Consider the following 26,504-nt stretch of genomic DNA (forward strand, 5'->3'; position numbering starts at 1 on the left):
GGGCGGGGCGGACAGGCGCGACCCACGGGAACCGCAACTCGGAGCAGAGCGGCCACGCGCAGCTGCCGGCGGCCGCGACGGGCGGGGCGGGGCGGGGCGGGGCCAGGCCCGGGGGCGGGGCCTGGTGGGGCCGGCCCGCCTGCGCGATGACGTCACACGCCTGCGTGCCGGTTCCTTAGCGACGGGTTACGTCATGGACGCGCCGCTGCTGCTGGTGCTGCTGCTACTGGGGCCGCCGGCGCGGGGGGGGCCCAGCCCCGACCCCCCGAGCACCGACCCCTCCGGGCCCAGCCCCGACCCCCCGAGCACCGACCGCCCCAGCCCCGGGCCCAGTCCCGGCCCCCCGAGCACCGACCCCTCCGGGCCCAGCCCCGGCCCCCCGAGCACCGACCGCCCCGGGCCCAGCCCCGACCCCCCGAGCGCCGACCGCCCCAGCCCCGGGCCCAGCCCCGGCCCCCCGAGCACCGACCCCCCCGGGCCCAGCCCCGGCCCCCCGAGCACCGACCCCCCCGGGCCCGGCCCCGGCCCCCCGAGCACCGACCCCCCCGGGCCCAGCCCCGGCCCCCCGAGCACCGACCCCCCCGGGCCCGGCCCCGGCCCCCCGAGCACGGCCCCCCCCGGCCCGGAGGCCGGCCCTAGCCCCAGGCCCTCCGCCGCCCGCCCGAGCGCAGCCCCCGAGGGACAGTCGCCGCCGGCCGCCGGCGCAGGTAGGCCCCGCCCCGCCCCGCCCCGCCCCCCGTGCCGCCGGCGGTGCCCGCTGACCCGTCCGTGGCGTCGCCCTAGGCTGCCCGCCCGCCTGCCCCTGCGACCTGCGCCGCGGCGCCTGCGACGTCGCCTGCTGCTGCGACGCCGACTGCGACCCCCGCTGCGACCTGCGCCCGCCGCGCGCCGCCTTCGCCCGCTGCCTGCCCGGCAGCACCAGGTGGGCTCCCCGGGGCCGCGCGCGTGCGAGTGTCTGCGTGTGTGCACATGGGGCTGCTCCTGGCCGTGTGTGCGCGGGGCCATGCCCTGCCCTTGCACACGTGCGCGCAGGGCCTGGGCCGTGCACTCCCTTCTCGCACGCCCGGTGCCGGGCACCGTGCTGTCAGGCCCGCGAGAGCCGGGGCCGCTCGCAGCAGCCGTACGACCAAGACTGGGCTGGCGTCCGGCCCTCGGCAGGCGCTTGGCCGTGTCCCTGTGCCCGAATCCCTGGGCTCCTTCGCAGGGTCGCCAGGAAAGGGCTCGGGACGCTTCCCCAGCCCGGCGGCCCCGTGGCTGGCGAGGCCGTGGGGCGGGCGAGGGGGCGGCCGGGAGAGCGCAGCCGGCTGGGCGGGAGCGAGGCCGGCGCTGGGAGGAGGCGCGCTCTGGCCTCCTGTCCCCGTAGCGCTTGTCCTCCCGAGGAAGCCCAGGTGCCTCAGATGCAGGCTTCGCTGCCTCCTGGGTCCCTCCCCGTCGCGATTTGAAGATGGAAAACAGCACCGTGGAACAACTGGTGAAGTCAGTTGTCCCCTGTGAAACCTCATGTCTCTGAATTAGCGCCGAAGGTGCCCCTGCCTTGTGTTGGGCCTGTAGGATAACTCCCGTTAGGAAATGAAGAGTAATGCAGCATCCGCTCGGTTGGCTGGGCCGTGGGGTGGATTTAGGAGCGGAGAACGTACATGTGGCCAGGGCGGTAGGGTTCATCTTCCCTTTTCTGTGTTTTTGGGCAGGGCTAAGACCCAGGTGTGTGTGGAGCAATCGCTTATTTTCAGAAATAACACCCCGTATCCTACGGAAACCGTCACTGATTCCAGTGGACAGACTCGGCTGTTCTGTGTGCAGCTGAACGACTGTAAGTAGTCTTTCCTTGTGACACCAAATTCCTAAAATGGGCTGGGAAGGGAACACTAAGGTGCTTGACCGAAAGTGTAAGGCTGGGTGAGAGGTGCATCCGGTTACCTGGCGGCGGGAGGGCAGAGGTACGTTCTCCGTACCGAGTGGAAGACAGTAGGGTCACGGGAAAGCAGGGCTGGAAGGGGCCCCGTGAGCTCATCTAGCCCAGCCCCCTGCTCAAGGCTGGATCATCCCTGACCAAACCATCCCAGAGAAGCGTCTTTCTAACCTGCTCTTGAAAACTTCCGGGGATGGAGATCCTACAGCTACTCCAGGGAGCCTGTCCCAATGCTTGATCACCCTCATGCTCAACAAGTTCCTCCTAACGTGTAGCCTAAACTGTAGCCTCTGCTGCAGTTTGAGGTCATTATTCCTAGTCCTGTCCTTTACAGCCACCCTCTTCTTAATTGTCCTTGAGGTATTTGAAGGCTGTGCTCCAAACCCCTTCAGTCTCTTAGCCCTAGTTCTTTCAGCCTGTCCCCATGACTCTTCCTCCCAGGCCTCTAATCAGTTTTGTCACCCCACTGGACTTTCCGAATTGTCTGCATCCTTCTTGAATTGTGGGCCCAAAACAGGAATTCAGGGGAGGCCTTACCAGTCCTAAAATGAGCAGAAGAATTGCCTCCCTTGATATGTAAGAGACTTTGGTTAATGCACTCCAGGTTGCTGTTGGTTTGGGGTTTTGTTTGGTTTTTTTGCAACAAGAGCGCACTGTTGGCTCGTATTCAGTTTGTGGTCTACTGTCACCCCAGGTCTTCTCTGCAGTGCTACAGCCTAGCCAGTCATTCCCCAGTCTGTATTTGTGCGTGCAGTTGTTCTGTCCCAAGTGCAGGGCTTTGCACTTGTCCTTCTTGAATTCATTCTGATTGATTTCAGACCGTTTCTCCAGTTTATCCACGTCTATTCTCCAGTGTCTGAAACTTCACCCAGTTTGGTGTTGTCTGCAGATTTGTCAAGCATGCACTCAATCCTATCATGCAAATCATTATTGCAGATACTAAACAATACTGAGGACCCCGGGGGAGCCCGACTTGATGCCTCCTTCCATCTAGTCTTTGAACCATTACATCCTACAGTCCTTTCATTTCCTCAGTGTTTCCTTAGCTTGTTAATGAGTGTGTTGTGAGAGATGGTGTCAAAAGCCCTGCTAAAGTCAAGGTAAATTCAGTGACACATTCACTGCTCTCCCCCACCTCCACAGAGCCATCTTACATCTCTCACTATCAGGCAGATTTTCTGGGCCTCTGAATATTCTTCTATCTTTTTTCTGAACATTTGCGGATTTCTTTCAACATCCTTTTTTTAACTGTGAACGTTAGAACTGAGCACAGTAGTCCAGTAATGGGCTTGCTAATGCCATGTTCAAAGGTAATATCTCCTCTCTGCTACTACTTGATATTCCCCTCTTTATATATCCAAGGGTCCTGCTTTGCCCTTTTAAGTGTGACCTACATTCTTTGTACCTAGAAGTATGACCTTGGATTTCACTTTATTACAGTACCTGTTGTTCAGATGTGCCTTCTGTATTTAGCTTTCAAGATTGGTCTGTGTAAACTGATCTGTCCCCATGATTATTTATCTCTATAGCTTTGTGCCCTCTGCAAATTTTACCAGCAAAGATTTTATATTTTTCAGGTTACCGATAACAATATTGAATACTGTTGAGCCAAGAAGGGGTTCTTGTAGGATGCCAATAGAAAGCCTCTCTTTTCGGAAGACTTCCTCATTTCCAATTGCTTTGAGGTTTATCACTTAGCCAGTTTTGAACCATCTAGTAGGGGTTATGTTGATTTTTGTATAGTGTTAATGTCGGGTACCTTATGGAAATCTGAAACTGTTTCAACACAGTTACATCTAGCATCCATGCTGAAAATTAAGCAAAAAAAAAAAGGTAAGTTTGTTTGACAAGACCTATTTTCTATACACCCAGATTGATTGGCATTTAATTATCCTAACAGCCTTGACTCATTGTACCTCACCAGTGTTCCATCATGCCCAGCTCTGATGTCAGGCTAAACAACCTGTAGTTACCCAGGTCCTCCTTTTTGTCCTCTTAGACTACTTATGCAACATGTGATTTTTTTTTTCCCCCCCCTCAGTCTTCTCTAATGATTTGATGTTGGGGTTGGTTTCTTTTTATTCTTTCCCTATCTTTAGCAAAGCTGAACTATTTTCAGCAGCCACAGGAGGTTACAGAATCAAATTTCCCAGTGCTCTTGGAGCAGTATGGTGGCCCATCCTTTGTGTCACCATCACAACCCATGCCACCCCCCTCTGCCTTTTACCGGGTAAGTTAAAGGAGTCCTCAGAAGACTGTCATAACTTTTCTCTGGGTTTCCTAGTGGTGACAAGAGTCAGTGCTGGAGGGAGAAAGATAGAAAAAAATGTACATTTAACTGTTCCCCCCACAGTCCTTATTTGGGGTTCAGTAAACCAGGCTGTTGTCTAATGGCATATCCGACTAACCATATGCATTGTAAATTATTCCAGAAAACCATCTTGGGAACATTACTTTTATAATGTGTTACACCCAAGGAAGCTGTGATGTTTTTGTTTCTTGCTTGAGCTGATGGTTGTCATCTTGCATTTGGCCCTGGTATTCTTGGAAGACTGTATTTATAAGGTCTGCAAATCTTGTTTCTAGGTGGGTGATCCAATCCAGACCTACTTTGTTGCCTCATCTGTAGTGAGCACACTCAGGCAGCCAGTTGGGATGGGAGCCAGTAGGCTTTGTGTTGACAGCAATCCTGCTGGTGAGTATGGTGGCAGCAGCAGTCTGGGATTTTCCTGGGATGTTGTTGGCTGCTGACAGTTTTTTCATGACTATTGTTACTTTTTTTAAGGTTTCCTGGAGAGCAAAAGCACAAGTTGTACTCGGACCTTTACAAACCTGAGTAGCAGTTGCACCACTGACCCCGCACTAGATGCTGCCTCGTATTACCGTGACTTCACCGTGCTAAAGGTGCATGTCATATTGCCCAGCCTTGGCACCTCCTCTTGCTGTGACTGCCTGACTTCTGCACTGTTCTGTCATTTTATCCTTGGCTAATTCACCCGTTACCACAGCAGAGCTCACTGGTGTGCAATTTCTAGGAGGCCCTTTTAGTAATATTGTGTACTGCTCACTTTTTAATCAATGTCATGCACTGCCTAATCAGAAGCTTTACAAAAGTCTATTATGACACATCTACGTGTAGTTACTTTTATGAGTCAGACTTGAATCTCATCAAGGCGTGAGATTTAAAATTTGTTTGATGAGACCTATCCTCCATAAAACCAAGTTGACATTAATTATTTATATTCCTAATATTTAATTGCCATTTGTTGAATCCCACGTCATCTCTTCTATTGTTTATTCTAAAACTGGTGTTGGGCTCCCTGGCTTCTGCTTACCTGGGCTATCTGCTATCCTTTTTTTTTTTAATATTTATTCAGCATTAGCGCTCTTCTTGTCCTCTGATGTGTCCCTGACACTCCAAAACTTATTAAAAAGTAAATAATAAGTGTAAATATTAAGACCCCACTGATGTGTTGGGCTGTTTTTCCCATTCTTAGCAGTACTTTTTAGGGTGTCTCCTGCTTTGTATCAGATGGCACTGCATCCACCGTGCTTGGTTTGTGTTTCAAATTTCCTCCTGGGGCTCAGAAACTTAATTTTTCTTAGGTGAAAACTGAGATTCTGTTGTAATCCCCTGACTGTAGGAGTGGGAAGCCTGGGCACAGGCATATGGTGCCTGTGTATAAATGTAGCTGTGCACACAGCAGGTCATTGGCAGAGCCAGGAATAAAGTCTGTGTCTTGGTGCCCTGTTCACAGGGGCACACTTCTGGAGTCTAAAGTGCAAGTTAGTGGAAAGTTCCATAGTCTTGGAATAGGCAAGACTGCCTGTCACTGGCTTCTGGGCACTGGATTATGACTTACTTGTACCTGTGGCACTTGCAAACCCAACACACTTGTTGCTTTTTCTCTTCCAGACCCCACTTAATATGACTGTCACCCAGTCCATGCAGGTGAGGCTTTAAGAATTAATTCCTGCTCCTAAAGTGAGGGGAACCCTGAGCCTGGGCATCCAGAGTGAGCCCCTTGGGTCACAGACCCAGGGTAATAGATTCACGGTAGTTCTGTATCTGAGATTAGATTATGGAGGAGAGAGAGTCACATTGTCTATTGATAGAGGACTCTGATGTAACAAAAAAACTTGTAGGATTATGTGCATATGCAAGAAAGATCTGGAGCCAGGCTAGAAAGAGATGTGGTTAGGGTTGGTGCAGGGGGCTGGCCATGGTTCTGGGGTAGACTTAGGGTGGGGAGTAAATTGGGGAGACCGTTGTGGTTGGGGTAGGAGAGGATTCAGATCGAGAAGTGGATTGGAGAGAGGAAGTAGCAGGCTACCTTTTTGTACTGATTTAAATGACCTTTGTTGTCTCCAGGTGAAAGTCACCCCTCTCGTACAGCCCGAAGCTCCCCAGATGCAAGGCAGTACCTGTCACAATATTGTTTCTGAGGTACCTGTGAAAGCCCCACTTTCAGATCAGTGCTGAGCTGAAGTACAGACCCAGCCCAGGTCCTTCTCTCAGCTCTTATTCTCTGTTATACTGCACTTTCAGGTGATCTACAACATCGAGTTTAATGGGACCCATGGAATCCGGAATGTTTCTGTCCAGTTCAAAGTGACCAATATTTCTGAGGCCTGGGGATCCTCTCTGCAGCAGCACTTCACATTGCACTTTTGGGTCAGTGCTCCACCTCATGTAGCTAGCTGTATGCAGGGTTTGCGGTTGTGAGTCTATGCTCCAGTTTCATTTGAGCCTTCAGGTCAGGAGGTCAGGTAGAGGCAGGGTAGCATGTGAGCCCTGGATGACAGGCTGGGGGGGATCAGGGGTCAGTGTCCCAATCACATATGAACTTTTTCCGGGGTTGGGGGGTTAGTGGCCTAATCTCAGGTAAGGTTTGGGTGGTCAGCCAGGGTTGGTGTCATGGTCTTTGTCAGGCTTGGAGGGCCTGGGTGCTTTGCTCCTCCAGAGTTCCCAGGGACGGAGAAGGAGAAGGACGAAACCAGTGTCAGCATCATGATCTCGGGTGTATTCTGGGGAGAGAGGGGCAGAGCTGCTGGTGTCTATCACAGACACTTCTCTCCTCTGCCCACTTGGGAGCTGGGAATTGCTCTGGAGGGTGCTGAGCCTATTTTAGCCTCTCTGGTTTTCACCTGGGAAGGCGCAAGCAGGGGAAGAAATGTTACATCTGTGTCTGAATTTGGATTGGAGAGGCCCCCACCTGCAGATTGTGTGCCACAAGGGAGGTGGGGCAAAGTTGGGGTCAGTGATCCAGAACCCAGATGAAGGAGTCTTTCTCAGAAACCCCTCCCCAGGGCACTGTGTAATAGGTGAGGGAGTAGAATCTGTGACTCAGTCTAGTGTCCTGGACGGGCAAGTTCTAGAGAGTGATTTCATCCCCAGGGAAAACACTGCAGTGTGGATTGGGAATGTGTTGGTAAAATTTCCCATATCAGCAGGAGCTTGATGCCTTGGGAGCTGTCTGGGGCTATCAGGGCCGACTGCAGCTTGGCTGGCCAGCTCCTGGATTGTGGATGGGCTAAGTGGGGAAGGCGGTTCTGGGGGGATTTTTACAATGTTTAATTGGGCCATCAGTAAAATGTAATAAAGCTCTGGGGATTATAAATTTTCATCAGATTCAGCCCTGCCTAGATGGGGTTGAACTCCCCTTGTATGAGAACAGTTTCCACTGCCTGTCTCATGGATGAATGGGATCACTTGGACTGAATGGAAGTCTGACTTGCTTGGTCACCAGATTTGTAACATTCTGTCCTGCTTTACCTCTTCCCTTTGTCTCTTCACAGAGTAGAACCCCTTCACCTACCCTGCCCAGAAGTGGAAACCCTGGCTATATCACTGGAGCACCACTCTTGGCTCTACAAAAAGGTGTCCCGCGTCATGTATCCTTTCTGGCATCAGGTTTTACTTGGCACTCTTACCACCTGGTGAGGCAGCACCCCTTGTACTTCCACGGCTTTGCCCTTAACTGGGAATGTTGCATTTTCCTGCGGGGACAGTGGGGAAGACAGGGGTTTCAAGGCCTGGGTTCTAGATCTAGGTTCTACTGTATTTACCAAGCTATGGCTATGAACCACCCGTCCTGTATCCTTCCACATTTGGAAAGCATGTTGTGGCACTACTGGAAACAGATTATGAATTTATAATGATATGGTTACTCTCTTTTGGGGGGTGTAACTGGTGACCAGAGTGAATTTGTTGTTCAGTGTTCATTGAGAGAGATTTGCTATTATGACAAGCAAGATTGCTGCTTACTCCAGGATGATCTTGTTGGGGGCTAGATGGATATCCCATGTTGCTTATCTTCCCTTCTGTTTGTCTTCTTGACGTATAGCCCCTTTCCTCAGGTGACCGTTTTAAAGGGCCAGGGTGATGGAATATGTTCACAGTCACTCAAACACACAGTACTGTTTGGAATGAATGTGAGGACAAGCTGTAAGCTCAGGTAATACTATCTACTGTCACTGGCCCTGCCAGTTCCCAAACAGGTTTGTAAGCTTGGGGCATTCACCTTCTTGCTGTCCCCTAGGCAGAGTGCAAGGCTCCTGTGGTTCCTTCCTCAAGTCCTCAGGCTGGCTCCATTAGTCTTGTATGCATGCCTGAAGGGCTCAAGTAGCAGCAGAGATGGGAAGCCTCCATAACACAGTGCCATCCTTAGCAGTGTTCAAGCTGCTTATGGTGGAGTCTCTTGGGAGGCTCTGAGCAACCAGTGCTAGACCCATGTTTCACAGCACAGTGCAGGAGTGCAGGGCTTGGATCCAAGGGGTGAATGTTAATCAAATGCTCTAGGAAATGATATTTGTGCTCTGTGGCTTACAGGACTGGCTATCTGGATCCTTCTGTGCCTGGTGATAAGGCATATAGAGCTCCCCCAGTGCCCTCTTACTGGGGCAGCAGGTTACCTAAACTGTCTCTCAGCATGTAATGCAACCATGTGCCCTCAATTTTTCCCATCTCACTTCATGGAGAATATGAGCTTGCTTCATGCTAAGGGCTTCACTTGTGCTTCCCTGACACCTCCAGGCAACCATTGTCAGAGTAGTAGAGACTTTGAAATGGGGTCATTACTTTAAAAAGGGTGCTTGGTCCCATTTCCAGCATATCCCAAGGGATGGAGGATGGAAACTGTAGTTACCTCCAGGACCAGTTATACCAGGCTCTCCAAGAGGTGAGCAGCCCACAGGGCCTGGCCATCACTGGCAATGCTGATCCAGCCCAGCCCGGAGACTGGACTGACATTCTCACCAAGAACTGCAGCATGCAGGTAAGAAGAATGCAGGGGAGCCATCTCTGTCTTTAACTCTTCCTCTTAACCTTGGCGTGCAAGACTGAGTTTTCATGGGAGGGCGGGGGGAGGAGGAAGAGAGAACAAGGTCGTTTCTCATTCCTCTTTGTTGGAAGCTCTCTAGTGAAGTCAGACATAGGATGCAGTGCTCAGCTGTCACTGTCAGGATCATTTCAGGGACCCTAATGTACACAAACAGACTCTGGTTCTCTTGGCTCACATCATTCAGAGGTCTCTCTTTGACTAGTCAAGCTAGGAGCTAGCTCAATTAATTTCTTTTGCCTTGTGTTTCCAATGGACACACAGGATCATAGGAAAGTAGGGCTGGAGGGGGACCGGTTGAGGTCTGCCCTATTTGCTGTTGCGCTGCCTGTCCCTTCCCTAAGTTGTCATCGCTGTTTTCGTCAGGTGTTACTGATGTGGTGTTAGTGCTGAAGTCTCGGGGACTGCGATGCCGGTAAAGAATTGCAGCCAAGAGATCTCAGCACCTGTCTTGTCTTCAGTAATTACCACAGGCTTGGTTCAGTGACAGAGCCTCAGCCAGGGTTATCATCTACCAGGCACGGTCCTAACACACTTGTGATCTGACAGACAAGGTATTCATGCATGTATGCTCGTGACAAGGTATCGGCACAGTACCATGTAGGCTTCCCTAGGCCAATACAAAGTTCCTGTCGTTTCCACTTCTCCTTTTTACCGTGGTCCAAACAAATTGTGTATTACATTCCACCAGTATCTTGATTGTCTCGAGGCGTGCTGTACCATGGACTTGTTCCACATCCTGGTCGGGGTGTTCCCGTTCCAACCTTTTCATCCTGGTACTGAACTATTCTATGCCTTGTACAGCCATCTCTCCTTTCTATCTCCTGACAGGAGTGCACATCTGACCAATATCTGGCCCACGTGCCAAGTTCTGCGTATATAAGGAGTTCACGCATCAGTCAGGTTTGATCAGGCCTACTCTGGCCAATGCTTTTGCAAAACCTTTGTGTGAGCTCCAGCGAGGCCTACACCCTGATCTGCTGCATACCACACACAGGTTCCCTGTGCCACAGATTTGGCCACCCTGATCTAGTCCAACCCCCAGTTCAGGGCAGCAGCATCCCTGGGCAGGAGAGGATCAGATCTTCCAGCCAGTGTTGCACTGGGTAGCTCTAAGGTTGCCTCTAATAGAGCCCAGACTGCCTAGCTCCTTGTCATTAGTACTGTGCATTTAATAGCTTTGCTAACACTGGGCTGCGTCTGACCATTCTTTATCCTTCTGAGTCACTGTCTTGACAGTTTCCTCTATCCAGTGAATCTGTCTATGGTTAAGACATCACAACCCACAAGTACTTAAGCAGAGATTTCTGATTTGGGGGTTTTCAGTCTAACCAAAAAAGGTATAACAGGATCTGGTGTGCAAGAACTGAAGCCAGACAAACTCAGACTAGAACTAAGGTGCCGATCATTAAACAGAGCAGTTAATTTACAGGCCTAGTGGATTCTCCATTACCTACGTTAGAGACTGGATATCTTTTGAAAAGGTATGGCGTGGTTCAAGCAGGTGTTGGCTTGCTGCAGAAGTTACTGGGTGAGATTCTAGGGCCCATGTTGCAGGGGATGAGATGGGCTTAATGGTTATTTCTTGCCTTGGAATCTTGGAAAATGTGTGGGTTTCTCTTTTCCCCCCCAGGCTGGAGTATGTGCTTCCTGCTGTGTGGTTCCCGTGTCCTTGGAGATCCAGGTATTGTGGGCAAAGGTGGGCCTCTTGTCCAACCCACAAGCACAAGTGCTGGGAGCACGGTATTCGTATCAGTGCCGGTCCCTACAGGTATAGCATAGAGTTTTTATTCACCCCATCTCCCAAAGGCTGTTTCACTAGACTGATGGGTTAGTTGAGAATGGGGGATTGTAGAGCTATAGTACTAGCGGGCTGGATCCCAGTGGCTCTCACCATGTCAGTGGCCAGTATCTGATATCTTATATTCCACACAGGAAGCTGAAAAAGCCCAGGATGGTACCCAACTAATTGCTTACCTGTGGTCTCTTTCAGACTTCCTGAGCAATGTTTCAGGCCACAGTGGCAGCAGTTAAACTTCTGTTTATCCCTGTAATTGAACTTTATAGTTACCAAAATCAAATAAATAGAGAATTATCCTTTCTTAAACCTTGCCACAGAGCTTAGTTCAGCCTCCTGTTTCCAGGAATCCCATAGGCTGCCTGCATTTTACACAAATAAATATTTCTTTTGATTGGTTCTGAAATGTCTCTAATGCTGAATGACTCTAAAGGGGCCATTCAGTTGTCACTGTCCTGTTAAAAATTTGGAATACTTCAATCCTCTGCTTCCTGCCTAGGATAGTGGGGCTGAGAGGGTGCAGGAGGAGGAGCCAGCTGCTGCCACTGGGAGGTGCCTCCTGTTGTTGGTAGCACACCTGCCTGCCACTGACAGCAAGGGCCCTCAGCCCTACCAGCCAGAGCTGCTGTCAGGAGAGTGGCAGGCAGGGGCTGTGGTCATCCGTGGGGCATTGTACAGCAGTGCCAGAGAAATGGAGGATGTCTGTACTTGTCCCTGCAGCCTCTGCTTTTCTCTGGCGCTTCTGCACCTGCATCTCCATGAGCAGCATCATGACATGGTGTGCTGCTGAGATTGGTGGGATGGATGTTGAAGGGCTGTGAGCCTGGCACTGGGGCTTCTGAGCCTGGAGGCATGGCAAGAGGTCAGCATGGGCTGCAGGATGACAGTGCATGGGTGAGGACTGGGGGTGGGCCCTGCTCTGGGCATGCACGTGCCTTGTGAGTGCAAGACTGGATTGTGGAACAGAGGTGCTGAATGGCGGGTGCTCTCCTTTCTCCTGCAGTCCTTCAACGTGAGTGTGGTGCCTTTGACAACTCTCGTCACTTTTATTGACTTGACAGAATGGCCAGAGCATCCACGTGGCCAACCCACCCCATACTGGAAACTCCCATTCGACTTCTTCTTCCCCTTCAAGGTGGCCCTGAGCAGGGGTGTGGCCTGTCACGGGGGCCTGCCTGGTGCCCTCGTGGTGTCTCTAGCTGTCTGGAGCATTGTGAGCTTCTGAGGAGAGTGAAGGAACAGGAGAAGTCTGAGGCTTTGCTCTTCCTGCCAGTGTTTCCATGTGGACAGGGCCTGCCTGCAAGCGCATCCATCCCTGATGTGCCCAGGTATGACGTTTGGTGCCTGTTCTCACCTGGTTGAGACCATACTGAACAGTTCCAGCTTGTCCCTGTGAACATGGGACAAACGCAGGCAGGCTGATAGATGGGACCATTGTTGCAGAGAGATCTGTCAGTGCAGTACTACCATCAGAATGTGATCCAGGCCCGAGCCGCTTCTTACCTGGATCCTTTCGTTGTGGCCACCTTCATAGTACCACGTGCCTTTCACATATGCATTTGGTTGTGTGACTGACATCTACCAGGTGTCCGTGGCCTTCTGACTGCAGAATCTGTAAAGCCCAGGGATGCCCCTGAGGGACAGGAGGGAGAAGGGGCAGTCTCCATGTGAAACGAAGGGGGGGTGGGGAAAGTAGTTCTGGCCAGATGGAAAAGGTCCTGCCAAGGCCAAGCAGTTCAGAGAAGAGAAGCACAGCTTCCACTTCTGGAGGTGCCCGTGCTTAGCTCCCTTATCTTTATCCCCAGGGGGGGCTTACACGCAGTTGTCTGTGCATGATATTTCTCTAGGGAAGATCTGTGTGAAACCTAGTGCCTTGTGATAGCCTTAAAATGCATCACCCCTTCTTCGTAGTCCCTTGGCTACTGCTGAAGGGGTGCTGCACACATGCACCTGTCCAGTGCCTCTGTGCCAGCTTGCAGCTGATTTTGTAGTAACTTTTCAAATAAAAGTTTCTGATTTGTTTCATGAAACTCGTTTTATTGACGAGTGTGAGACTCGGAGGTCCATAGATGCCCTGTCCCTTGGGAATCTGAACCACTGCTGCTCCCAGCTGGGCTTCCCTGGCAGTGATAACCACCATGTAATGTGCTGGGTTGAGCCATCGGGGGTGATTGGAGTGTGTGGGGGGAGAGTAACGTGACTTTAGAAAAGGTGTGCGAGTGTATGATGGAACAAGAGGTGGCCTAGGGCCCTGGCTTCACAGCTCAATAGTAGGGGTCAGAATACCATTGTAAGACTCGGGGAAATATTTAGAATCATTTAATATGACCTCCCCAGCCACAAGGGATTCAGAGTCCGGTTGCCCACCTCCCAGAGATAGCTGTACGTTCTGGGCTGTAGGAGAGCCTGGGGAAGACCTTCCAGCTCCCACTTTAAAATGGCCACAGAAGAGCCAGAAATTCAAGGGCGGTGGGACAGGAAAGCAGGCAGGATGAAGCATTAGTGACAAGTCATTCCTCATGGGCAGGGAGTCCAGCAATATTATGCACCTTACATCAGAGCAGTGAGTCTTGGCTAGAGAACCATGGCACCTCGTGGTACTGTAACGTCCTTGCAGGATGCTGCTCAGTGTTAGCTTCAAGACGCTCTGGTCAGTTAAGGTCCTGGATCCTGAGGCAGACATCTGTGCTACAGGAAGAGCAGCAGCTCAGACGACCTCCTGTGTGTGGTTTTTCCTGTTGATTACTGCTAGGGGCCTCTAGTCCCGCTGAGCCACCCTGCAGGGGAATAACTTCCTACTCTGTGTGGAAAGTGGAGATGCTGTCCCTGAATTGCTCTGGAAATGCTTCAGGTTCCTTATAGACTATATGGGGACCCTAGGCACAGAACCCTGACTTTTGGGATTGCTGCCTGGGGTAAAGCACCTAACTTATAGGCTGGGGCTATCCAACTGGCCACATGTGGCCCACAAGGGGTTAACAGGCAGGCCACTGCTGCCCCTTGCTCTGGCTGCAGTAGCAGCTTGGGGCTCCCCTTCCACTGCCTGGCCCAGCCCCCAGCACAGCCTGCAGTGCCAGGAGGGCTGGCAGCCCAGAGTGTCCATGTGGCACCGTCCCACGGGAGCCTGCAGGGAGCTGCAGGTGAGGCAAAGTGCCATGCTGTGTGGGGCGGTGGGTGGAAGAGCACTTGCCTGTTTGGCAGGCAGCCTGAGGGCCCATTGTTCCTGCTGGTGTGGCTCCGGGGCATGTAGCCATGGGCCTTTAGAAGTTGGACAGTCCTGTCCCAGGTATTGCAGTGCCTCAGTGAAGGCATCCTGGGGACCAGCCTCCACTTGGTCCCTCGTGCTTGAGAGCTGCAGGGATGGTCTGGCACGGTGTGGAGGATGCATTTCAATTCTTCACTTGGGAGTTTCTAGATATAGGCATTGAGCTGCTGCCCGTCTTCTGGAAGGGCACAGGCAGCATGAGGCAACCTGCACTGAGCCAACAAGACTTAATTTATCTATATGATTTCTACAGCCCTCACCAGAAAGGTGCAGGGCAGCTTACAGTAATAAACTCATGAAAGCAAAACAATACATTTCCCCAAAGCTTCACCCCACATGCTAAAGGTCTGCCCAATGCAAGTGTCTAACGCCGCTAACAAGAATCTTTTGGACATTGTTTGGAAGTCAATAAAAGCTTCCCTCTTCATGAAATGCCCAAATCCTTTGCTAATGCTGAGCTGAGGTTGCCCCGTGAGGCCTGGTGACCTTCCAGCATGAAAAGATTGGCTTACCTGAACCCTCGAGCTGGGTGCTAGAAGTGCTTGGGTAGGGCTCAGCCAACTCTCCTCCGCATCCACCCTGGTGCCCCACCCAGGGCACCCCGAACCCACGGCCAGTCAAGCGCCACCATTCCTGAGGGCCAAATTCTGCTTTAACCTTGTTCTTACTGTCACCTCCCAAAGGAGCAGCGAGGGCTCTGGCCACAGCTTGGATCAGCGCTGAGGGATGGGGTTTGGGGGCTTTGACTAGCCTGCTGATTTTGTGAAATGGGGATTCTTCAGGACTTTATTTCCCAGGAAACCCCAGGCCCAAGGCTGGAGCACTGAGCTCCTGAGGCAGCAGAGCATGCTCCAGAGAGCCCCATTTGCCATGCACGCTTCCCAGAACAGTCCTTTGCACACAGCATGCTGCTCAGCCCTGCCTCTACCGGAGCTGGATTCTCCTGCCGCTGGCCTGCTGCTACCCTTCTTCAGCCCAGGGGCGCCACGCTGGAGCTGGCTGGACTCAGCTCTCCTGAGCCCAGAGCAGGAGTGCTCAGACACCTTGGGTTACATGGAGTCTGGCTCCTGCACATGGCCGAGGGGTAGGGGAAGAACAGTGGCAGAGCGCCATGTGCCACAGCCTGCCCTTCCCCTGCCAGGCAAACCCAGCTGTGCGCCCTCCATCTCCCTTTGGCTCTCAGCACAGGGTTTGCATTTTCCACCATAGCGTCTTCACCTCAGATGTCCTGCCAGCCTGGCCATGCTGCCTCCATGCTGCTCTGTGATCACGGGCTGAGATGCAGCAGCCACAGGCTGCCACAAGGTTGAATCCACTGCATGAAGATCACCAGAAACCCAAGTCTCAAAGTCCAGCAGGAGGTGGGAGATTTGCTGCTTTACAGCTGTTTGCAGTAGATACCAGGGAGTCGGTCAATAGGCCGGGGTAATAGAGTGGCTTGGCCTGGCCTGGCTGCAGGGCCCCACATCACATGACGGGACTGGGCCGAAACTTGGCTGCAGCCAGGAAAGGCGCCCAGGTAGGAAGCAGGACTCAGCTGGGTTGTGGGGGGAGATGTGGCACTGTGGCAGAAGGCTGATGACAGGTGGTGCTGGGGTAACAGGAGGAGGGTGCTGGGTCCAGTTTTGCTGCAGTCTTGTGCACAGGGGAGGCTTGAGGCCTCAGCTCAGTGGGAGAGCAGAGATACTGCTCTGGGCACCTGCTGGGGTGGGGCCCTGGGAGCTGGGGCAACCGCGGTCGATATTCTGGACTTAACTAAGGTGTGGGGATCTGACCGGATTGCTGCAGGAAGGCCTTGTAGATGGGGCAAGGGAGGGAAGCCAGTAACTTGGCTTCCATTCATCTCCCTAAGTCAGGGGTGTTCAACCCCTAGCCCATAGACTAGATCCAGTTCCTGTCTCCTTGTCATCCATCCCCTGGGGCTCCCTGCAGGTCTGTGGGGAGCTCTATGGGCCATGGCCCTGTGCTTTAGATCTGGTGCTCAGGGCAGCACAAGGCCTGATCCTGGCACGTGGGGCTGGGCCAGGCAGAGGTGGTGTGGGGCCCAAGAGCCCTGATCCCAGTGCATGGAGCCTGGCAGAGGTAGCACAGCATCCCAGAGCCATGATCCTGGTATGCACGAATGGATGGAGGTGATGCATGACCTGGGGCCCCAACCCCAGTAGGGGAGGCTGGGCTGGGATAGTATTGTCTCAGCATGTGGATTAGAGTCTGGGTCCAGATGTGCAGACCCAGTCCTGGGATGCAGAGTGATCTGGCCCACAAACTGGCTTCACACCACTCAGCTGGCCCTGGCCCGGGGGGGGAGAAAAGCTGAATGGCACTCCTCTGGGTTATCACCAGCGGTTCAAGTGGGGACGGTGCTCCCTGGTTCTCCAGTGCACGCACCGCGAACTCCTGACTCCTCCCTCGGGCCGAGAGATGGGGGTGAAGCAGCACGTTTTGGGAGGCCAGCAGGGTGGAGATGCTGGTAGACACACCAAGCGGGTGCGTGCTGCAAGGGAGGCCCTCGGCTACCAGGGAGCACGGGCCTGCCAGAGAGATGGTGTTTCCTGACACTTGAGGCTGGGGGGGTAGGGAGGGCCGGGGGGCTGGCCAGTGGGATCACTTGGCTGGGGGAGGGAGAACAGGTGGGCATGGCAGCTCATGTTGGCACAGGGGCTGGGCTTTGAGCAACTCATCTGTGATGCTCCAATGTGAGGGGAAAGCCTCTTATCCTCTGTGCACAAAGTCCTCTGCTGCCTGGCCCTTGTCAGGGACCGCTTGAGTCTGGAGGTTGTGTCCACTCCTGCCTCAGGCTACAGACCCGGTGCTTCATGGTCTTGTCCCAAGTGAGTTGGAGGCATCATGGCTGCTCTATTGAGCCTTGCTGCCAAGATGCCTTCCCGTGTCCAGCGCTCTCCATGCATCTCCCAGGCAAGTCCCACAAGCTGCTCCTCAGCCACTGCTGTGCTCTCTTCCCCTAGCAGAGAATGCATTTTCCCTTCCCCTTTGCTTCGCTGGTGTGCTTGATTTCCCCCCTCCACCCCACTTCCCCTAGGACCCCTCAGCCATTGCCTTCCCTGTACGACTCCCACATTTCCTGCCTGATGCTGCATGTCCCGCTGTGCCCCGACGTTGCCACTGGAGGTTTGGCTGACCAGCTGGCTGGGGTCCACTGTATGGTGTGTGCCCGTCTCAGCCATACAGGATGCGCTGCCTGACAAACCTCGTCACATTGCCTGTTCCCCCATCTGGTACTGGGCATATGGCCTGGGCCCTCCTGGATCTCTCTCGCATGCTGCCTTTTAAGAACCTAGTGGTGAGGGCACCTGCCCAAGAGCGGAAGTAGACCCTGCCTCAGCTCCCCCACCATCCCTGTCCGTACCCGAGGCACCTGGCTATGAACTAGGGTAGACAAAGGGGCTGGGTGAGAGGTCCTAGGAGATGACAGAGCACGGACTGTACCTGTGCTGCCAGTGGGGGGCAGAGAGCACTGGGCAGGAGACAGGGCAAGGCTGGTCCTAGCCAAAGGGCAAATGGTGATGCCATCGCTGGCTCTGGGTGGGCCCAGGACCTGATTTACAAGGAGCTTGTTTCCCAGGCCAAGAGGCTGCAGCTGTCCTGTCTTGAGGACAGAGTTCAGGTTTCAGCCAAGGTGCAGATTCATGCTGTGCTGGTGGCACTCCCAGAGAAACTCCCATTCCTGCTCCTGCTGGGCTGGGATTGGGCAGGTTTCCAGCACCAGCCCAGCCTGCAGAACGGGAGGCAGGCACATGCGGGAAGCAGGGGCAGGCAGCTTGGAGAGGTTGCTTGGCCAGAGGCATGGAAACAAAGGGACCCTGCAAGGGAGAAACATGCACCAGAGGGGCCTAGCAGGAGACTTGCCAGAAACAGCCGTATTGCTTGGATGAAGAGTGGCCTCAAAGAGCAGCTGGAAGAGACAGCTGGCAGGGACAAGGCCAGGGGAAGCAGACAGGTGAGGTGAAGGGGAAGGAGATGATGGCCGGGCTGTCTGAAGCCTGTGGGGGAGCCCAGCTCACAGAAGCTGCAGGTCGTGTCCTGGCAGCCTGAGGGCAGGGCCCAGGTGCCTGGAGGAAGCAAGAGCTCTGCTGCAGCAGAGGCTGATTTCTGCAGTTATTTGCAGCAGGGAAGAGGCTCTGCACCCCCGACCTGCCCATCACTGGAGGGTGAGGAGCAAAGGGAGCTGTTGGTGCAGCCCAAGAGCATCCACCTTGCAGACTCCCCCAAGGGCTGTGCCAGTGCCCAGTTTGTAAGCCAAGGGGCTGCTTAGAAACACCTGGAGGAACCCATGGGACAGGTGCAGCTGGGAGCTGCAGGTAGAGGGAGGTGGATTCCATGTGAACCTGGATGCAGAGAGACCCAGAGGGGCAAGGTAAGAAGGGAAGCTGTGGTCCTTGCATGGGAGTACATGCTGCCTCCCAAGGGGAGAAGAGTGCCCTGGGTCTCCCATCCCCACTGCGCAGTGGAGAGGGAGGCATCTTTGCAGCCTTGGCAGACAGCTCTGTAAAGTGGTGAAGCCTGCATGTGTCTGTCTCTGCCCTGGAGACTAGGTAAGTGTAGAAGCTGGCAAGGTCTCTAATTGTATCCAGGCCTCCAGGGAGAGGAGAGCTCCCGGGGTTAGCTGGGGCTGGGTGGCATGGGTGGGGGACAGTGAGCTGCTTGCGCTACTGGATGGGTAGTCACTCCCCCTTGAAGGTCCTGCAGAGGCCAGGTGGTCCAGCCACAGCTAAGAGACTGGGTGTGGATGGGAGGATGGAAGCGCCCTGCACTGTCGGGTGAGCTCTGAGAGGAGTATGACCTATGCCCGTCCCTCCCAGTGTTCGGGACCCTGGGCCAGAATCCGCTGGAGCGGCGTGGGCCTGGGTCCCCCACCTCCTCCCCACCCAGCATAGCAGGCGGCGGAGGTCCAGGCCGGGGGGGGGGGGTACTTGCCTGAAGTTTCACAAACTGAACAGGAGCCAGCAATGTCATGCTGGACTGGATTAACAGAAGGGCTCTGTACAACTATTCAATGCTGGCGAGGCCTCCGCTAGCAAAGTACAGCCAGTTTTGGGCAGAAAGAATGGAGCTTTTTCCTTCTAGGAAAGGGAAAGTGGAGGAGGCAGGGAAAGGACACAGCAAGCACCTACTGCATAAAAGTTCATAAGGAGGATGGTGACCACTCCCGTTGTTTTCCACGTCCCTCAGGGGTGCGACCAGCAGTCCTACCGTCCAGCAGACACAACACAGATGAGACAGGAGGGAAAGTCTCTACAGGTTAGCGAGGCACCGAGCAGGTTACGAAGGGGAGACGTGAAGTCCCCGTCCCCCGGGGGCTTAGGGGGCGTTTCAGAAGAGGATGGGCAAACACCAGGCAGGGACTCGAGCTACGTTTAATCCTGCCTCGAAGCAGGGATGGCGGGTGCCCGCTCACAGCCCAGCCCAGCCCTGCCCTGCATTGCCGTGTCTTGTATTGCTTAGTCAAACACACATTACCGCACCGCACCCCAGAGCAATAGCGGAGGCGACGTGGGCTCGTGGCAGGCAGGAAGTCAGCCGAGGTCACCTCGTGTCGGTTCCCAGGCCGGTGGTCCTTGCCCCTCGCAAACGGACCCGTCTCCCAGCCCCCTGCCCTCCCCCGCGGGTACAAAGGGCTCCTGCCTTGGAGTCCCGCGTTTACCTGACAAGCTCGCGCGGCCTCGTCTCGTGGGAAAGTAACGAAAACACTTGGAGGCCCCAAACGTGCCCGCGCTCCCCGCAGCAGGGCGCTCGTCCGGGGGCGGCCCTGCCCGGCCCGGCGGGGAGCCGCCCAGGGGGCTGAAGCGGGGAAGGAGGGAGCGGGCGTAGTTCACCGCCGGACGTGACCGCCTTGCAAGCAGGCCAGGCTGGCGCTCGTGCCGCCGCGCGGGGCCGGGTGCCCGGGCTCGCTCCCGCAGGCCCGCGACAGCCTCGCGTGCGGGGTGCCCGGCGCCGCCAACGGCTCTCGGGCCGCTCGGGGGAGGAGGCGGACCCGCGCAGGCTCGGGCGCTCCCCACGGCCGTCCCGCGTCTGCCTCCGCCCGCGCCACGCGCTCTCGGCCCGGCCCGGCCCGCAGCAGCGCCCCCCGCCCCGCTTTCGGGATGCTCCAGGCGCGGGGGCCGGGGCTGTCCTGCCCTTCCTGCTCCACGTGTCGGGGATCATCCTCCCCCGGGGGCGCTGGGGACTGACACTGGCACGGCCCCGCCCCCCCGGCGGCATGACGGCGGCGCTCGGGGGCGGAGCGACAGGCGAGCGGCCAATGGGGGGTGGGGGGCGGGGCGGGAGGAGCGCGCTCCCTCCTGCCATTGGGAAGCGCAGCGCGCGCGGCCCCGCCCTCGGCCCCGCCCCTCGCCCCGGCCTCGCCTGCTGCGGCCGCGCGGAGCAGGTGAGTGGAAGCGCTGCGGCCGGGCCGGGGCTCGCGTGGGCGGCGCGGCCGGGGCTGCAGGCGGGTGTCGCGGGCCCCTGGCGCGCCCAGGCGCCGCGGTGGCTCTTGCTGCGGCTCCTGGGGCCGGGCCCGCGGGCTCCGTCGGGCCGCTCAGGCCCAGCCTCTCTCGCTGCGCCTCGGCTGCGGCCCAGCCCTCGGGAGCCCAGGCGGGCCGGGCGGCTCCTGCGCTCCCCTCCCCTCCCCTCCCCTCCGCGGGGCCGGCTCCTGGCTGCGCTGCTGTCGCCTCCGGCGGGAGCGGGCAGGGCTGGGGCCCGGGGACAGCGCGGGTCGGCCCGTCCTTCCTGAGCACGTGGCCGGTACGAGGCGGTGCCAGGATCGCAGGCGACGAGGCCGTAAGGGCAGTACAGAGCGCCCGGGCGAGGGACTGGCCGCGCGGCCGAGGGCCGGGGCGAGGAGGGCGCGCGACCAGGTTGCTAGCTTCGCCGGCCCCGCCCGGGGCGAGTTGGGGAAGGGGAGGGAGGGTGTGGCGAGGCCGGCCGAGAGAGACGGTGGGTACGAGCAGACCCGGACCAGAAGCCCGCGGGGGGCAGGGGCGGTTGCACAAAGCATGTGACTGGGTCCGCGGTTGACAAAGGGCTCTCGGAGTCCGTCGGGGCAGGGGTTCAGGCGGTCGCCTCTGGGTCCGGTCGGTGGTGGTCGGTCTGGTGGGGCCGGTGTGCTGGCGCTGGCCCGCGATGTGCCCCACGTAGATGTCGGAGGACCGGCGGATGGCGTCGGACACCGTGAGGCCCCGCATCAGCTTGGCGTAGCGGCGGGAGACACGGCAGGCGCGCAGGGCGCTCTCGTTGCTGGGCTCCAGGCGCTCCCAGGACAAGCGCATCCACCATCACGTCGTGGCCGTGGTTCCTCAGGGTGTCGGACAGTGGGGCGCACTTCTGCTTGCGAGCCCGGGTGTCAGTGAAGGCTTGGCACCGGTCCTCAAAGGGGATAGTCACGTCCACGGTCACGATCTTGGCCTCCTCGTTGGTGATCTCTCGCAGCCTGGGACAGCGCAGTTCATGGAGATCTCCCCCGCTGTGGCAGGGATGGCCTTCGCCAGGCAGTCCTGGACAGCGTTGGGGCAAAGCTGCCAGGCCCTGGCGTGCGGCTTGCAGGGGGAGGGTCTCCGCCTCGTAGCCGCACCGCCAGCACCTCTTGTCCCGGTGGCCGTAGCGGATGGTCCCGCTCGCAGGCACGCAGTTGAGGCAGGTGCGGTGGAGGAAGCGCCAGTGCACAAAGTGCGTGCAGCTCCCGCTGGGCATGAAGTGGTTCTGGAGTCCCACCTCAGGGTGATGTCAAAGACCTTGCCCTGGTCGGGTTTGGCCCTGAGGTCGCCCACGTGCTTGCTGCGGACGGTGTTCTTCAGGAACCGTTCCAGGAAGCTCCTCATGCGGGGTGACGCGGTTGTCCTGCAGGACTGGCAGCAGCGAGACTCCCAGCTCCCGGCGCTCCTCAGTCTAGGTCCACGCGCAGCCAGTGCGCTTCCTGGGGCAGCACGTGGCACTGTGGGCTTGGCTCCACAGCAAGGAGAAGTCCCCGCTGTCTGCTGAACTCGCCCTCCAGCGAGCTGCTGAGGAAGGTGGTTCGGTCATGTCTGGTGGGTTGCCATGCGATCCTTGAGGGCGCTGGTGGCGATGATGCTTACTGCTGGGTCCGGGCATTTTATCCAGGTCCCCCGGCTCTTTACTGAGCCCTGGGCTTCACCCCCTTGTGAAACCTGGCTTAAAGCTCTCTTCACTAGGTTAGCAAGCCTGTACGCAAAGATGCTCTTCTTCCCTGGCTTCGTGAGGTGGATGCCCTCTCTCTTCCTAGCAGACCCCCTGTGGAGCACCGCCCCAAGGTTGAAGTAGCCGCAGCCCTGCCAGCAATGCTCTCGACGCAGCCACATGTTCTCTCTGGGATGCGTCTGCGTTCAGCTGGGCCTTTAGCCTCGACTGGAAGGATTGAGGAGAACCACCTGGACACCCGTCCTCTTCACCCTTGTGCCCAAAACCATGTAGTCCCTTTTTGATCTGCCCAAGGTTGTCCCTGGCAGTATCATTGCTGTCAACATAGATGAGCAGCATGGGATGGTAATCAGGGGGCCAGATGAGTCTGAACAGCGTTTTTGTGATGTCTCAGATGTGGGCTCCTGGCAGGCAGCGGCCTCCCCAGCCAGAGGTCAGGCTGACAGATGGATGTTTCCGTGCCCTGCAGGAGGGAGTTGCTAACCATCACCCCCATTGCTTCCTCTTGGTAGTGGTCTCAATCCTCTTTCCCTGGCAGGGGAAGGGAGAGAGCATGGTTTGGCCTCCCCGGCCACTGGAGTGGGCTCCTTTTTATCTGAAGCCAGGGCTTCATACCGGTTCTTCAGCGGGGCAGCTGCAGGCATAGAAGAGGAGCATTGCCTGTTGCCAGAGGTGACAAGCTGCCAGCTTCCACCTTCTAGAGTACCTGCGTCTTCCAGGACCATCTCTGGCTGGCCCATGTTCCCTAATGCTGGAGGTCTTTGTGAACCCTTCTGCCTCCTCCTGCAGCGCCTTTACCTGATTACTGAGAGAATTCCCCAGGAGGTACCTCTTACCCCATAAGCCATCTGCGCCCCCACCCCGGCTGCCCCCGGCAAGGACCTGCCGGCTGCAGTTCCTGCAAAGCCAGACCAGACCTCAGTGGAAGCCTCCGTGGTCGGTGACCAAGCCTGGACACAGCTGCACAGGTGCAGGCAGAGGAAGAGCTGGTACTGGCAGAGGCTTTGGCATTGCAGTGTTTTCCAGCCACCCTGTTGCTTCTCTTGCTAGGTCCATCTTTCTCTGCTGCTGCCTTATTGACAGAAAACCAGAAAGATCCCAAGTGAACGTGTGCTATCACAAGATGTAAAAACTTTAATCTGGAAAGGAGAAATTCAGCAGCATTTAATTGAGGTTTACAGAACTGTAAAGGGTTCAGTTAATGCTGTTCACACCACTTTTATAATGATGCATAGGTAAGGGGTAGCTCAATGTAAAACAAAAAGAAAAATAAAAAAAATTAGAGCCAGTAATAAAGTAATTGGTCTTCCTATTGTGGGTAGTTAGCTGTGGAGTTCAGTCACAACAGACTGCATCTGAAACTGTCTGGATTTTCAAAGAGCTGATGATGTCTTTTAGGCAAGCCAGAATAACAGTGATTAAATCGCATGCTTTGTTTTGTGAGCTGCTCTTACATTCCTTGTATAGAGGTCTCCCTTCCCAGTCTCATGTTGCATGACTGGCTTGGTGTTTAGACAGGCAGGGTTTGGCCTTCGGGGCTAGATGTGGGCCCTTGCCAGAAGTAAACTACCAGGTTAGACAGACTGGGTTTGTGATGACCAGGGATCCTGGTTTTCTCTGTTAAAAATCCCAAATTCTCTGATTAAAAAAAAAAAACAAAAAAACAAAACATTCACTGATTAAAAAAAACCCAAATACATGTTTTTCTGTGATTCAAATGAAACGCCACTTTGGCATCCTTTCGTCTATGGGAGATGGTGGATATTGCAGACTGTGACGTAGATGGTTTGCAGTGTTTCATGTGACTGAATAGTCCAGTCCGAGATTTGCATGCTCTGTGGCAGTGATTACAAATGTACATGTCATGGTTGTAGGCAGACAAGGTTCCCTGGGTGAATTTGATATCTTTTATTAGACCAAAGATATCAAATTCACCCAAGGAACCTTGTCTGCCTATGTCCTTAGACCAACACGGCTACAACCTACACCCCTGCAACATGTCATGGTTGGGCGGTTTGGGAGCTGCTTGCCTCCTATGGGCTCTTTTCAAGCTGTTGGAGCCAATTTCTGTTGTGGACTTTGATGCCCTGGTGGAGACGACACCACTTGTTACGATCGCTTGCCAAGGTTTCCCATTGGTCAGGATCGATCCCAGATGCCTTCATATCTCGCTTGCACGTGTCTTTGTAGCGAAGCTTGGGGTATCCTGTTGTTGCCTCCGGCAATTCTCCGTGTAGCATGTCCTTGGGTATGCGTCCATCTTCCGATCTTCTTCGATGGCCTAGCCAGTTCAGTTGTCTGTGTTTGAGTAAAGCTGTCATGCTTGGTAAATTTGCTGTTTGAAGAACCTCTGCATTGGTAACTTTATCTTGCCATTTGATGTTGAGTATGCAGTGTAAGCAGCGCAGGTTGAAGCTGTTTTACTTTTTCTCTTGAAGTGCTTGAGCTGTCCATGTTCCCCCCCACATACACGAGTGCTGAATATGCAAGCCTTGTACACTAGCATTTTGGTCTTGATGATAAGCTTTGGGTTGTTCCAGGTTCTTTTAGTTGGTCTGCTGAAGGTGGTGCCAGCCTTTCCGATGCGAACATGAAGTTCTTCATCCAGTGAAAGGTTGGTGGTCACTATGAAGCCTAGGTAGCCGAACTCTTGGACTACTGCTAGCTGGTTCTCATCAATGATGATTGATGGATCTTCCCTGTCCTAGTACAATGGTTTTCTTTATGCTGATGGTGAGAGCAAATGCCTGACAAGCTCTTGAGAGGCAGTTCATGAGTTGTTGAAGTAGGTCTTTGTCGTGGACTGTAAGGGCAGCATCATCAGTAAATAGAAACTCCCTGATAAGCACCTTTCTAACTTTAGTCTGCCTTAATTTGTGACAAGTTGAAGAGTTGCCTGTCCAATCTTGTATGGAGGTAGACTCCACCTTCCATGTCTTTAAATGTGCAATTCAGGAGTACTGAGAAGAAGATTCCCCAAATCCCAAACCTATAAACATCTATAAATTTTGGCATTTGATTTTGGGTTTTTTATCATAGAGAATCAGGGCTTCCCCTGCCCCCTTTGCTCACCAAGACACAGGTCCAGCTGCAGCTGTGTGGTCCGTCCTCCCTGCCCCATGCCATTGCCCTCACTCCTGACTTGCAGCCCCCCACCTCTCCCATCCCTGTCAGTGCCCCTCAGTCCCAACCTGCCCCCCAGTATGTGGGGAAGGGGGGACTGTGTGTGGGGCAGGGGGTGTGAAGGCATGGGTGATGTCAGGAGGGCATGGGGGGTCACAGGCCCTTCAGAGATCTCTCTGCCCACAGCAGGGCACCAGGCTGCAGTCTGGCGGGACTGGCACTGGGCAGGAGCCACCTCCGTGGTCCAGCAGTTTGGACTCAGCCTGGGAGGGCAGAGTGGGCCGGGGAGGTGCTCTGCACCAAATGGGCCTTAGTATGGTATAACTTGCAATGCTTTGCACCCTGTTTTACTCTGTACTAACTTCCTGAGTTAGATTCACAGCCTTGAAGTTCCCTGGCTCTTTTCTAGAGCTTCTTTTAAATATCAGAGTCACATTGGCAATCCCCCAATCCTTTGATAAGAAGGCTGTTTTTTGTGATAGGAGGCATGCTACAGTTAGGAGTTTGGTAGTTTCTGATCTGAGCCCCTTCAGTGGCATTCACCCTAAGGTCCTGAGTCCTGGTGATTTGTTACTGTTTAGTTTATCCATTTTCTCACAACCTTATCTACTAAAACCTCAGTTTGGGTTAGCTTTACTGATTTGTCCCTGGAAAAGTTTCTTACTATAGTCAAAGTCCCTTCCTGCGACTGGTTTTAAGCTGCCTCTCTCCATGGCTGACCTTCCACTACAGCTCCAGAGGACCAGGACAGTCCTAGAAGAACAGGGCCAGAAGGAACCTCAGGAGGTCACCCAGTCCAGCCTGCTGCTTTTGGCAGGAACATCCCTGTCTAATCCATCCAGCCAAGCGTTATTCTGACCTGCACTTAAACTTCCACTGAAGAAGACTGCACAGCCTCTCTAGGTAATCTGCTCAAGT

At 55.0% G+C, this 26,504-nt stretch overlaps 2 protein-coding genes and 1 long non-coding RNA gene across 6 annotated transcripts in view; 2 read left to right on the plus strand and 1 right to left on the minus strand.

Annotated features, from left to right (window-relative positions):
• Positions 1–176: 176 nt before the first annotated feature.
• On the plus strand, positions 177–13,077 carry TCTN3 (tectonic family member 3). 3 transcript variants are annotated; one of them, XM_059730310.1, is made up of 14 exons: positions 179–707; positions 784–922; positions 1,689–1,810; positions 4,009–4,139; positions 4,496–4,604; positions 4,695–4,813; positions 5,826–5,861; positions 6,282–6,356; positions 6,459–6,584; positions 7,709–7,804; positions 8,270–8,367; positions 9,021–9,186; positions 10,883–11,020; positions 12,051–13,077. In XM_059730310.1, the coding sequence occupies exons 1-14, from the start codon at positions 194–196 to the stop codon at positions 12,270–12,272; spliced, it is 2,091 nt and encodes a 696-aa protein (XP_059586293.1). In that variant the 5' UTR covers positions 179–193; the 3' UTR covers positions 12,273–13,077. The 3 variants fall into 3 exon arrangements, with proteins under 3 accessions (XP_059586295.1, XP_059586293.1, XP_059586294.1); XM_059730311.1 differs by having other exon boundaries at positions 10,883–10,933; XM_059730312.1 differs by lacking the exon at positions 9,021–9,186 and having other exon boundaries at positions 177–707; positions 12,051–12,159.
• LOC132251238 (uncharacterized) lies at positions 12,308–20,516 on the minus strand. Its single transcript, XR_009463160.1, has 2 exons — positions 19,975–20,516; positions 12,308–14,519 (listed from the first exon to the last, which is right to left on the minus strand). It is a non-coding gene; the product is annotated as an uncharacterized LOC132251238 (long non-coding RNA).
• Positions 20,517–20,614: 98 nt separating this feature from the next.
• ALDH18A1 (aldehyde dehydrogenase 18 family member A1) overlaps positions 20,615–26,504 on the plus strand; it is a 38,107-nt gene continuing 32,217 nt past the window's right edge. The window contains exon 1 of one of the 2 annotated variants that reach the window (XM_059730309.1): positions 20,615–20,697. The gene's annotated coding sequence lies outside the window, so the exon portion shown is untranslated. Of the gene's footprint in view, positions 20,698–26,318; positions 26,490–26,504 lie in introns of those variants that run through there. The other variant, XM_059730308.1, reaches the window with a different exon arrangement.

Source organism: Alligator mississippiensis, chromosome 6 (assembly GCF_030867095.1).
Source record: "Alligator mississippiensis isolate rAllMis1 chromosome 6, rAllMis1, whole genome shotgun sequence".
Lineage (NCBI taxonomy): Eukaryota > Metazoa > Chordata > Crocodylia > Alligatoridae > Alligator > Alligator mississippiensis.

Excerpts from the sequence above, each read along its gene's own strand:
- TCTN3 (XM_059730310.1), top strand. The coding sequence starts at position 194 with ATGGACGCGCCGCTGCTGCTGGTGCTGCTGCTACTGGGGCCGCCGGCG. Across the intron at positions 923-1,688 it reads TGCCTGCCCGGCAGCACCAG|GGCTAAGACCCAGGTGTGTG; the intron begins GTGGGCTCCCCG and ends GTTTTTGGGCAG. Across the intron at positions 1,811-4,008 it reads CTGTGTGCAGCTGAACGACT|CAAAGCTGAACTATTTTCAG; the intron begins GTAAGTAGTCTT and ends CCCTATCTTTAG.